This window comes from Littorina saxatilis, linkage group LG8 (assembly GCF_037325665.1).
Source record: "Littorina saxatilis isolate snail1 linkage group LG8, US_GU_Lsax_2.0, whole genome shotgun sequence".
Taxonomy (NCBI): Eukaryota; Metazoa; Mollusca; class Gastropoda; order Littorinimorpha; family Littorinidae; genus Littorina; species Littorina saxatilis.
This window is the reverse complement of record NC_090252.1, coordinates 22,164,483-22,177,330: the sequence shown is the minus strand read 5'-3', so window position 1 is coordinate 22,177,330 and position 12,848 is coordinate 22,164,483. Positions and strand designations below refer to the sequence as shown.

The following is a 12,848-nucleotide window of genomic DNA, read 5'->3' as shown; positions in this document are numbered from 1 at the left end:
GACTTTATGTGCCAAATTCAACAAGGTATTGAAGTAAAGACAACTGGTTTACAACTTTATAGAGTTCTAAAGAAAAGCATGATAGCTATTGGAACATTTTCTTGTAAAATGATATTATTGTAAAATGATATTGTAAAATAATATCAGAAAATAGTTAGTCACCGATATTATTAACCATGCAAATCGTCACCACAAATATAGGATACACCTTGCTATCTATTGCAGAACTATCCCTACAACATCTATATGATTAAGCATCTCTCTCACACACATATAAACTGAGCCAAACGCCAATCAAAACTGGTTAGTTGCACCTTCTGGGTCACTCGTATCCCTTGAAACATTCTTCGCCGGCAACCTGATCAGGCTTGCTGGAACTTCCTCAGAGGTGAAGTTTGGGTGGAACACCGGCACAAATTGGTAGTATGTCAAAGTTTGATATCCATACGTCTGTGAACATCAAATATTATCGTCTGATCTCATTTTAAACTCGCTTCAGTCATCTTTGGTGTCGCCTTGTGTTTTTTCTTCATCTGAATTTGCCCAGTGATTGTTCTGATGTTGAATGTGGTAAAAATGTGAAGACGTTCGTTTTCTTGTTCTAGAAAAAGACATCAGTTATTTCTTAGATGGATCATGCTGTTTGCAAGAAGAAAACAATTATGATTTGCTGAATCAGTGAAGCTTGGATATATGTAGTCTCTTTTTGGTAGACGCTTCTTAACAAGAATATAAGGTGTAAGTGTGCACACACACACACACACACACAGACACACAATCTCTCTCGCACACAAACCATGACTACAAATTTGAAGAATATTTTGATTTATTGTCGTTTCATACATGTGTAGAAAAATCAGCACATCTTTCGCTGTGAGAAATATCTTATGTTTGCAACATGCTCATGCACAATATTTTTTGTCACAACACACACACATTCAGGCATGCATGCACATAACACTTTCCTCTCTCTATCACTTCCTCTCTCTTACACACACACACACACAAACACACACACACACACACACACACACACACACACACACACACACACACACACACACACACACACACACACAAACACACACACACACACCTTCTCTCACTTCAGAAAAACAATATTATTGCAAGTTTGTTACAATGTCAGATGAAAATTATTCAGTATGATTCGATAAAAAAAATGTCACAAAAGCTGAAACAATCTCTGGAAAAAACAACACCATGTCATTTACTTGTTATTTTCCTTCTCCATACTGAATACTGAAATGATTGGAGGGTGGGGGGTTAGGGTGGGGCAGGGTTGTGTGGGGAGGGAACAAGATAGGGCAAATGTCTGTAAAGGTCAAAGTATTCTACCACATTTAAGTTCAAAATAAAAAATCCTATCTGTAATTTCTTTGCCATGAACATGTATGCAAGACACATTCTTTCTTTATTTGGTGTTTAACGTCGTTTTCAACCACGAAGGTTATATCGCGACAGGGAAAGGGGGGAGATGGGATAGAGCCACTTGTCAATTGTTTCTTGTTCACAAAAGCACTAATCAAAAATTTGCTCCAGGGGCTTACAAAGTAGTACAATGTACTACCTTACTGGGAGAATGCAAGTTTCCAGTACAAAGGACTTAACATTTCTTACATACTGCTTGACTAAAATCTTTACAAAAATTGACTATATTCTATACAAGAAACACTTTACAAGACACATGAGTAATTTACATTTTGAATGCACCTACAAGATACTATGATCACAAGTACTCTTTCAAACACTCAAGCAAACACACACACTCATACACACACACTCATTCACACTCTTTTTTCTAAAAAAAACCCAACATTTTGGGGGAAGAGGTTGTTGCCAGGGAAGCTCACGTTGAATGCAACAATGCTTTTATCTTTAGAAACTCGCCAACAAAATTATCAGGAGAGGTAAAATCTTTCATTTTAAAAGTGTTTCACCTCAACTCACACCCTCCAAAAGCAATCAACAAATCGCAGCAAAATGTTCAGGTAGGTAAACCCTTTTGTTTAGCTCTAGCATGCATCACAGTTGCCTATGCCCAATAATGAATTCTAGCATCGAACTAGCCTGCTTATCATGTGAGACAAGCACAGCCATGTCATCCATTCACTCACTGTCACATCCCATGTTGTGTTCAGTGGTACTTGCGGTGTGAAGTCCCTCCTATGAGAGGACACTTCTCTTAAAAGGACACCTTCTGTTGTTCCTTTATCTATTATCTCTACCAAAATATACCTGTCATTGCAGGACAGTAGGAACACTTTCGGCTGGTCCCAAGGTGTCCATTCATCACAGGTATGACTGTACCTATTATGTGATAAACAGGCACCACTGAAACCGGTGTAACACGAAATTTTTACTCCACGAAAAATTTACTCCGGAGTATATATTTCGTACGAAATTCTTACTCCGAGTACACTTTTTGTACGAGAAAAGAACTCCCCAAGGCACGAAAAAATTACTCCCTCCACGAAATTTGTACTCCCCATTTTTTTTTACTTCCAATAAAAATCTCGTACGCAAAAATAGGATGCGGGCGAAGGGATAATGCCAATAAGTGATCTTGCGCACACAAATGTCGCGCTACCCTCCTTCCACCCCTTCCACCACCAAGACTAACAGGGGACAAGCAGGCATGGGAATTGAAAATAGTAAAAAAGGCGGAAAATTTATAACTGAAGACGCAAAGCGTCAAGTCGACGGCGCGAAGCGCCTAGCCTTACTAGGGGGGTCCGGGGGCATGCCCCCCCGGAAATTTTTTTTCTCCAAAGAACCCAGATGGTGCAATCTGGTGTCATCTGAGCTCCAAGTTTGCCATTAAATTCTGTTTTTAGAATCAGAGTTTTTAGTACAAAAATGTACCAAATTTTGCTTACATGTATTATATATGGTTTAAATTTGAAAAAAATGTTATCTGTTGAGACAAACAGGAAAATGTAACTTGTAACACAATCTGTGCAATCTTGTTTACTTTCAAACAGAATAGTTCAATAACTGAGGCGGGCGGTAGCAGTGCGTAAAGAAAGTACGGAAAGTTTTCGCGGGCTTTTGCGCAAAGGCCAAAGTAACCGGTGCTTTTTTTTGTGTGCCTCCCCCCTTTATTTTTTCGGCGGACACTTTTGCATTTTCGGCGGAACAAAAAAAAAATTCGGCGGAAATCCGCCATTCGGCGGACAATTCCCATGCCTGGACAAGGGAGTAAAAATTTCGTACACCTGGCATGGGAAGTTAAATTGCTCATGTTGGGGTGAAGTAATTTATTCGTTATTTATTCGTCAGGGGAGTAACATTTTTGAACGAAATGTTTACTCGGAACTCACCTGTCTTGGGGAGTAATTTTCTCGTGCAATGGGGGAGTGCTTTTTCGTAAAGGGAGTAACTTTTTCGTACGAAATGTTTACTCCGGAGTAAATATCTCGTGGGAGTAATTTTCTCGTGTTACACCGGCCCAAAAGAGTCCCTACATTACAGGCATCCTCTAATGGCAGGTACATTTGGCAAGCTTCAAAGACACGGGGAAACAGAAGGTATCCTGTATCAGGAGGTGTCCTTTCATCAGAGGGACCGAACATCACAGGTACCATTGCACTTTGAGTTTAGCTAACATCTCTCACTCTACACATTTTCCAGCGTCTAGTCTGCACACACTGTCTCTTTCTCACGTCAGCTTAGTCGTGCAGTATTTTTGTACATGTATATATTCATACATTTGTACAGTTTTTATACAAAACGCACATAAGTTCTATATTACAAACGCGGAACACCAAACGCCGGAACAGAAAAACACTGGCACACTCGCAAGCCAACATCGATGGAGTACTAACCATTCTGCACTTGAGACAACAACATACACTGTACATTTTCATTTTGATTCAGTTGTTTCACATCATGGTGTAGAAACAGAGAACATAAATATCAATTCAGTCTAAAAACCTTCGTTCCACAGAGGCAGAAACTAAACCCAAAATGCTAATTTATGATCATCTTGAAATATGGTTATAAAAAAAAAAGAAAAAAACAAGAAGAGCAAACGCTCGATCGAGTCACTTTCGCAGTTCTGAATATTATATGAGGCATCAGATGGACAGGAAGAAATTGCTATTCACAACACAATGAGTCACGTTCACATAAAATTTGAGCCCGGTCACTTTTATAGTTTCCGAGAAAAGCCCAACGTTAAGTTGTGTGTTGCCGAACAGAAAAGGCTAGTTATCTCCCTTGTTTTTCTGATAACGTTCGTAAAAGGCTACAGATGTAAATACTTTGATGTAAAGAATAATCCTACAAAGTTTCAATCACATCCGATGAACTTTGTCAAAGATATAAAATGTCTAATTTTTCCTTTGACGCTGACCTGTGACCTTGAAAAAGGTCAAAGGTCAACGAAACCATCGTTAAAGTGTAGAGGTCATTGGAGGTCACGACTAAACAAAATATGAGCCGGATCGCTTTGATAGTTTCCGAGAAAAGTCCAACGTTAAGGTGGTGTCTACGGACGGCCGGCCGGCCGGCCGGACAGACTAACACTGACCGATTACATAGAGTCACTTTTTCTCAAGTGACTCAAAAACTGTTGTAAAGTCAGAAGATAAAAGATGAATGCTCTAAAGTGCAAAGAACAAAAATGTATAAACCTGATAGTGATATGCCTAAATGTTTCTTAACTCAAAAAGGGAGTAAAAAGTGGTGCCTGGTATATGGAAGCTTGGTGATTAAAATGAAAATGAGAAATGAGTAAAATGATGGTATATATTGTGTGTAAAAAATGTCTGTTTGTGTGTCTGTCTGTAAAAAAATTCCATTTCAAACGGCAGAAATTAATATGTAAGCGCCTAGGGCTATATCTAGATTAGGCGCATAAAAATGATCACAATAATAATAATAATAATAAACCAAATGTAACTTACTTACTTAGTAAGAAATCCCATGTTTCGGAAACATTTGAAGCATCCTCAAATTCAAAATATCGTTGCATAAGCCTAGACTGTGTATACTTTCATCAAATTAATCAATCTTTTTAAAGAACTGCTGCTTAAAAATGAGGTTCCCACATTGATTTAGAGAAAAATGGACCATTTGCTTGACTGCATAATTTAATGTGTAAGGCGGTTAAATTTCAAATGCCATCAGTTGAAAATGTCAAAGAAGAATGAAAAAAGGCCTCTGTATGGCACTCTATCATTTTGTGTCCTTAAAAAATACATTTAACAAAAGTTCATTTAAAAATAAATAAATAAAATAAAACCAAGAACAGTAAATTTGTCTAACTTTTTTGCACTATAATTTTTTTCCCCTTTCAATCAAGACTTCAAATTAGCAGTGCACTCAACATTTGGCAGACGGAATACATACATTTACGTAGTTTGAAGAATCCTCATCTTGTCTGACAGTTAATCAGTATAACTTATTCTCCCCTGTCTCTTCGCACAAACATTTGTAATCAACTTTGAATGAAAAAACAACAACAAACTTTCCGTAACTTCAGTGTGTGAGACTTAACAATAACAAAAACCAAAATTTTAGTCGTACTAATATTCGCTTCTGTGGTTTATGTGGTAATAAAAGTTCATGCAAAACAATCATTTTCATTTCATCAAACATAAAGAAAAACATTTAACAGGTGGGAAGTACATTTGTTGATAAAAACATTGACAGAAAATGAAACAGAAAAATGCTGTCAATTGGACAAATATTTCCAGAAATCACAACACTAAAATTTAAAATGAGTTAAAAAGAAGTCTGTGGTTGTACCTCACAACTGTGTATAACAAGGCACTGTCATTGCAAGTTGTTACTTTAAATATAAAAGACAAAAATCATTGGCTTGGTGATATGTAGACATGATTTTGTTTAAATCTTAAGACCACAAAACTGATGTTAAATTCCAAAGAAATGGAGAAGTGTGGATGGATTCTTGTTCAGGGGAAAAAAATAAAATAAAATCAAGAAGACAAAATGGTGTCACACATACATGCACTTATAGAAAAAGCAGATTTCTTTCACAGAAAAAACGTGTGTACTGAAACACAGCTGAGACATTCTGAGTTCTTATGAAAATGCTCAACTCTCAGTCTTACAGGATAGAGGTAATTATCTCCCGTGAAACTATAAGGCTCTGACAAAAAAGCTTTTTTTTTCGCAGTTGGATTGCTTTTACCCCCTTCAAATGGATCTTTTCATCAGAATATTTTTTACAATATGTTTAGAACCTGGCTCAGAACCTGGCTTATCAAAAGTGAATTTTACAGAGACCTTCCTCCCGATGTAAACCATTCTGAAAATCACTACAAATCTGTCTTAGGTTTTATATGGTCAGCCCAAAAACAACAGCATGGCTACATCATGTAACATTCTGTGCCAAGTGGAGATTTTTTCTGAATTAATTTTGTAGCTTACAGGTCGGTAAAGCTGTGAAATTAATTCAGCAAAAATTCCACTTTTACACAAAAAGCTGCCAGACTGCTTGTTTTTGTCTCAAGTGTATAACTATAAGTCAAGGGATGCCCCTACCCATGAAAACCTTGAACTTTCTTTATTTGGTGTTTAACGTCGTTTTCAACCATTCAAGGTTATATCGCGACGGGGAAAGGGGGAAGATGGGATAGGGGAAAGATGGGATAGAGCCACTTGTTAATTGTTTCTTGTTCACAAAAGCACTAATCAAAAAATTGCTCCAGGGGCTTGCAACGTAGTACAATATATGACCTTACTTGGAGAATGCAAGTTTCCAGTACAAAGGACTTAACATTTCTTACATACTGCTTGACTAAAATCTTTACAAACATTGACTATATTCTATACAAGAAACACTTAACAAGGGTAAAAGGAGAAACAGAACCGTTAGTCGCCTCTTACGACATGCTGGGTAGCATCGGGTAAATTCTTTCTCGTCCCAACCAATATGGGACTCCCCCTAACCCGCGGGGGGGTAAAACCTTGAACAGATCTGGGATGGTATACATGATTGTTAAAATGGGGAGGAAAGTATCTTAAATAAAATGTAGACTTTCAGACGAAGAAACGCTCACATCACACATTGTAAAGTTCATTCAAATCCACAGATTGTGCGAGATCATTAAGTACTTAATCTCATAATGGAAAGGATTCAACCTCTACAATCTTTCATTTGTATCTACAATCCATAAAGGGTGTTTAAAAAATCCAGGTTAGGTGGAAACAAAAATGCCTTAAAAGAAATTCACCTCTTGGTACTTGTAAACCAAAATTCCTATAAAAAAAAAAGAGTAACCTTTAAAATAAAAAATCATTACAAACAGAATATTTCTTAACTTTTCCAAAACAAAACTGTACAGACATAACATTTGTTTATGTACATTAAGCACACTCACTGAAACCAACAAAACATTACTGCACAAACTTGCGTATAAGTAGTATTTCATATGAATGCAATTCTTTTAAGGGAGGTACTTCAACTTCTTTTTCTGAGTAAACCTAAGAAACAAAGTCTGTTGATTATCAGGTAACACAACGCAAAGCACAGAGTCTCTGATAGTAAGAGTCTGTTGTCTCTATGCTGAACCTCACACAAAGACAAGTCGGAAGAATGACACAAATATAAGCGTGGCAAATACAGGTTGATGCTGCCTGGTGAACTTGCAAGACGGATTTGAACACCAAATGTCTGGACGCAATGTTTGTCACACGTAGTTCTTCTATCAAAACTACAGCAAGTTTTACATGTAGATGAGTGATAACTTCAAAGAGTCTGCTCTCTTATTTTGTTCTTCTGGATTTATTTCCACGCACTCTTGCTACACCTTTGTGAATCCGAGACTTCCGTTCTCTCTTCTCTCTATTGTTGTGTGTTTACTATTACTATGTCTCTGTAATTCAATCTGTCTTGTTCTTCCCAACATTCTTCTTCCTCTCTTTCCTCTCAGTTTCTGCTACTGTTCACATCAAGTGCCTGTGTATTACAGCTTTTCTTCATGTGTGTTGTGTTACAGGTAGCTTTCCATATCAAGTGCCTGTGTATTACAGCTTTTCTTCACAGTGGGAGTCTAGTGCAACAGGAGCACAAACACACACATACGTCTCTCTCCACTTTCAGACTGACTAAAGCAGTGCTTACAAAGTCACAGCTCCACAAAAGCACACTGAACAGCAAACAGCAAAGGCCTGGCTAGCTGCAGTGATCCAACAATACTGTTCTCAGCAACACTAACAACCACAGATCTAAATTCAGGCAAAACCAATCTCTTGCTGAAAATCTAGATCTAAGTCTAGAAAATCCAAGTACTCTTTCAGCCACGGACAGGAAGAACAGAATGTCTAGTCTGCCGCACGTACATCACATTGTACATCGAATCACCACAACACTGATGAACAAAGATGAATGATCACCACGACGACGACGATGAAGAAAAAAAGGGAGAGCACCACGCACGAATCGGGGATCAGACAACGACTTCATAGATAACCTTTTTGGGTTTGTTGATATCGCCCGTTGAGTAGCCACTCTCCTGGCTCTGAAGGCTAGGATCTTTACGATCCTCAAGGTCAATGTATTTGTCCTTGGATGGGCTCATAGGCCGACTCTGCATGTGGATGGATTCTGAAACAATGCACAAACAATACATGTTGTACAAGTCTGACTACAAAAACAGCAATTCCCATGGAAGTTTGAACATAACCACACTCTGACACCACACCCCTGTCCCTTCATGGAAAAAAACAACAACTAACAAACACACGAACAGCTGCAAATCTCAACAACAGTATCAATAATACAGTTTCAAAACGAATCATGCATAGCTGCGACAGTGAGAAAGTCTAGTCACACAAAAGGAATATATATGCATAAACATTTGAAGTACTCCTTGTTGCTGGGGATTAAGTCAAACTATACTTCCTGCAAGTGTGTTGTTGCATGAGAGAGAGAGAGCGAGAGAGAGAGAGAGAGAGAGAGAGAGAGAGAGAGAGAGAGAGAGAGAGAGAGAGAGAGAGAGAGAGAGAGAGAGAGAGAGAGAGAGAGAGAGAGAGAGAGAGAGAGAGTTTAATTACCTTGTTGTCCTCTGAAGCCATCTGCTCTTCCATCTGAAACAGCAAAGAACACGTTTAACTCAATGAGAGGGTACTGGTACATAAGCGTGTTCAGTGTATGTGTAAGCTGAAGCATATATATATATGTGTGTGTGTGTGTGTGTGTGTGTGTGTGTGTGTGTGTGTGTGTGTGTGTGTGTGTGTGTGTGTGTGTGTGTGTGTGTGTGTGTGTGTGTGTGTGTGTGCCTGTGTGTGTGTGTTTGTGAATGTGTAAGTGTGCGCGTGTGTGTGCGTGCATGCGTGTGCTTGCTTATATATATATGCACTTCAGAGAGAGAGAGAGAGAGACAGAGAGAGAGAGAGACAGAGAGAGACACAGAGAGAGAGAGAGAGAGAGAGAGAGAGAGAGAGAGAGCGTGTGCATGATTATATATACTTCAGAGAGAGAGAGAGAGAGAGAGAGAGAGAGAGAGAGAGAGAGAGAGAGAGAGAGAGAGAGAGAGAGAGAGAGGAAAAAAAAAACAGAAAATGGAATTGAAAGATTGTTGGAAAGTCGAATTTAGAAAACAAATACTATTATTGTAACACGAAAAACATCTTCCCCCAAAGCTTTTGATTACCCAATGTAACCCGAACACTGTACTTGGAGAAAACGTTTTTAGACGAGCATGAAAGGAAAAATGTTAAGTGACTAAGCTGACACTAGAAGAACAGAAAACACTCACACAGTCCAGTGCAAACACAACACTAATGACACCTGCACTTTTTCCCTATGACTATGTGAGCAAAAGGAGACACCGAACTAAAGGAGTGAGAAGAGAGAAACACACCCATTTTGCTTCTTAAATGGCGGAAAAACTGAACATTCCCATATGTGAGCAAAAGGAGACACCGAACTAAAGGAGTTAGAAGAGAGAAACACACCCATTTTGCTTCCAAAATGGCGGAAAAACTGAACATTCCCCTATGTGAGCAAAAGGAGACACCGAACTAAAGGAGTGAGAAGAAAGAAACACACCCATTTTGCTTCTTAAAAGGCGCAAAAACTGAACATTCAAAGAAAGAAAAAAGCTTTCGTAGTCTTAAAAACAAGCTACAGAGCATAATCATCAAATGTTTCATGCTTTTGCTATGTATGATTGTCTTCTCATAACAGAAAGGGTAACAAAACAAGTGCATAACTAGAGGAGTGTACTAAAGTCAATACAGGCACAAAAGAGCTGCGTTTCAACGGAATGACCCGACTCGGTGCCAAAAGAAACTGGACAAAACCAGTATGTGATGTGTCCAGCCCCCAAGACAAAAGAAATAAAGGGAGTTAAGTGTAAAGGAAATATTGACAATAAAAAAGAAACAAGAACAAAAAAAGAAATAAAAATCATTAACAAAGGACAAGTTGTAAGTTTAGAAGGAGAGACGCCTAATCAAAACACATGAGGAAAGAAGCAGTAATTGACCTTTTAAAAATATCATTAACAATCAGCTAAAAGAACCCATCAAGGAATCAGGTGACTTTTATTAACGGCAACCAGCTGACCTTTCAAGAACACAAACACATTTAGCAAGACCAAAAAAATGGCTCGAAAAGATAGAATCTACCACAAAGAAATGGAGACTGCCTGTTCTTTAGAACTTCACACACCCTCTTCAGCTTCACAAATAACAGCATGTGTTTAAAAACAGAAATGGAAGACTGCATTATTTTAGTCATTCATGAGTGGGTGGGTGGAGGGGATGGGCTAGTTCTAACTATGCATTAGATTATAAAATTGTATTCTGTGTAGACCCTTCCACCAGCATCTTAGACCACTCTTTGTACTTTTTCTTTTAATAGATGATTGTCATTTGTTTTACCTCATGTCTGCCCTGCGTGTGATGGTGTGATCGTGACTGCTGTAGTGTGGGCGTGTGTGTGTTGGTGTGTATGTCAGTGAATGTGTGGGCACGTGTGTGTGTGTGTGTGTGTGTGTGTGTGTGTGTGTGTGTGTGTGTGCGTGATTTTACCAACACTACGCTAAATTCCTTGTGCTTTAAATGTTTTTTTAATGTCACTTGGCTCAATACATACTGTATTCTGTATTCTGTATTCTGTATTCAGATACCTTTGGGGAATGTCACTCCACAAAATAAATGCAGCAATGAGCAAAACTCCCCCATCAGGCAAGAGATCATAAATCTGTAAAGAAGGCTGAAAGCATTCTTCCCTTAAACAAATTGTGCAACCTGGGGATCTCAAGAATGATATGTGGACCTTTGAAAATGCTTGCAATCCACTAACTGATGGAAAAAACATCATGCTTGCCTCATGCCTGTTTCTAAAGTAGCAGATACAACTATGCAAATAATGCTGACAGCCATCTTCCAGACAGCAAGACATAAACCAGCCACTGTCTCCTATCAACAGATGGTCATATAGTATCCGGTTTATGTCTTCTTGACCAACTGTCTACAGCATAAGTACCAACCTTCTTTGTAATTGTGGCCAAACCGCAAAAATCATGTGACACCATAAACACCAGTGGAAAATATCGGTTACAGCCCACACAGACATGAGTCAACTTTATGTGCAGACTCAGAGACAGAATCCGTGTCCCCCTAAACCCCTTCCACCATGACCCCAGTGTCACCACTGTGGCACCTAGAACACCCTGGTCATTATGCCAGAAGTACACTTAAGGCCCCCCCCCAAAAAAAAGTTGTATGTTTCTGGTCACCCGACCCTACCTAGTTTTTTCCCGCCGACCCTAGACTTTTTTTCATTGCATTTGCAAAAAAAACCACAAAAAAAACACGTCAAAACGAAAGTAACAGACGGCCGACGACACAAGGGGGATAACCCCGCATCCCTTTTGTCTCATTTGTTTTGTAATGTGTTGTCTTTCTCTTTGTATAGTAAGTCTAGTCTCTTTGCGTCACTGTATAGTTATTTTCTACCCTGACCAAAAACAAAAAAAATAAAAAAAATAAAACAATTCCCTACCTACCTACCCTATTTTTTGTAGCCATGTTACCGGAAACATACAACTTTTTGTGTGTGGCCTAAACAGGTACAAACCTGGGTAGCGAGTTGCTGCTAGCTTTCCATTGGTGGGAAGCGATCCAAATTTCCCAGCGATGGGATAATAAAGTATTTTTTCCCACAAAACTTGTTTTGAGGAGATTTAAAAAAAAAATTTGCATATATATATATAGATGTGAAAAACTATCCTTTATCATGCAGTGGCACTATTTCTATCGTCAAAACCAACGAACAGTCATCCTGGACACGTACATATGGCCAAATCGTTTCTCCTGTTGAGCTCATGTTCGTACAGCTGCCTGTCGATCTGGGAATCAAAGGACAGGTTGTTGCGGTGGTCGTAGTGTCCATCAAGATCATGATCGGGCGAGTTCGAGTCCCAATAAGTAGGGGGATGCTCACTACTTGAGGCAAAGGTCGGGTAGCGCCCATCTAGAAATAGGGTAAACAAATATGCACTGACCATGCTTATACTGATGTCATTTCAAACTAAGTGTTTTTCTTAACACTGTATATATATATGGGATTACTTTTATTAAACAAATTGATGACTTTCATTACTGATAATCTTGACTACAGTACTCTTTCTAGTTTACAAAATGCCATGCATAGGAAGACGGCTGACCTGCTATCCTAGTTTTATTGTATTTATTGTAAATCTACTATTGATGTTCAATACATTTCAGTTCTTCTATAACCACTGACCAAAATGTCATGCATTAATAACCTGCATTTTTTAAGTCTCATGTTACAAATACAATTGTTTCTGACCTTGAAATACATAGTCATACATAGTCATTAGTCG

The 12,848-nt window shown here is 38.6% G+C and overlaps 1 protein-coding gene across 5 annotated transcripts in view; it reads right to left on the bottom strand.

Annotated features, from left to right (window-relative positions):
- Nucleotides 1-808: 808 nt before the first annotated feature.
- The window catches only part of LOC138973041 (uncharacterized), a 33,710-nt gene continuing 21,670 nt past the window's right edge, over nucleotides 809-12,848 (bottom strand). For 2 of the 5 annotated variants that reach the window (XM_070345694.1, XM_070345695.1), the window contains exons 5-7: nucleotides 12,296-12,475; nucleotides 9,046-9,078; nucleotides 809-8,596 (exon numbers count right to left, since the gene is read on the bottom strand). In XM_070345694.1, the coding sequence (XP_070201795.1) occupies nucleotides 8,439-8,596; nucleotides 9,046-9,078; nucleotides 12,296-12,475 (371 nt within the window). In that variant the 3' untranslated portion in view covers nucleotides 809-8,438. The remainder of the gene's footprint in view (nucleotides 8,597-9,045; nucleotides 9,079-12,295; nucleotides 12,476-12,848) is intronic. The other 3 variants (XM_070345696.1, XM_070345697.1, XR_011457871.1) reach the window with 2 other exon arrangements.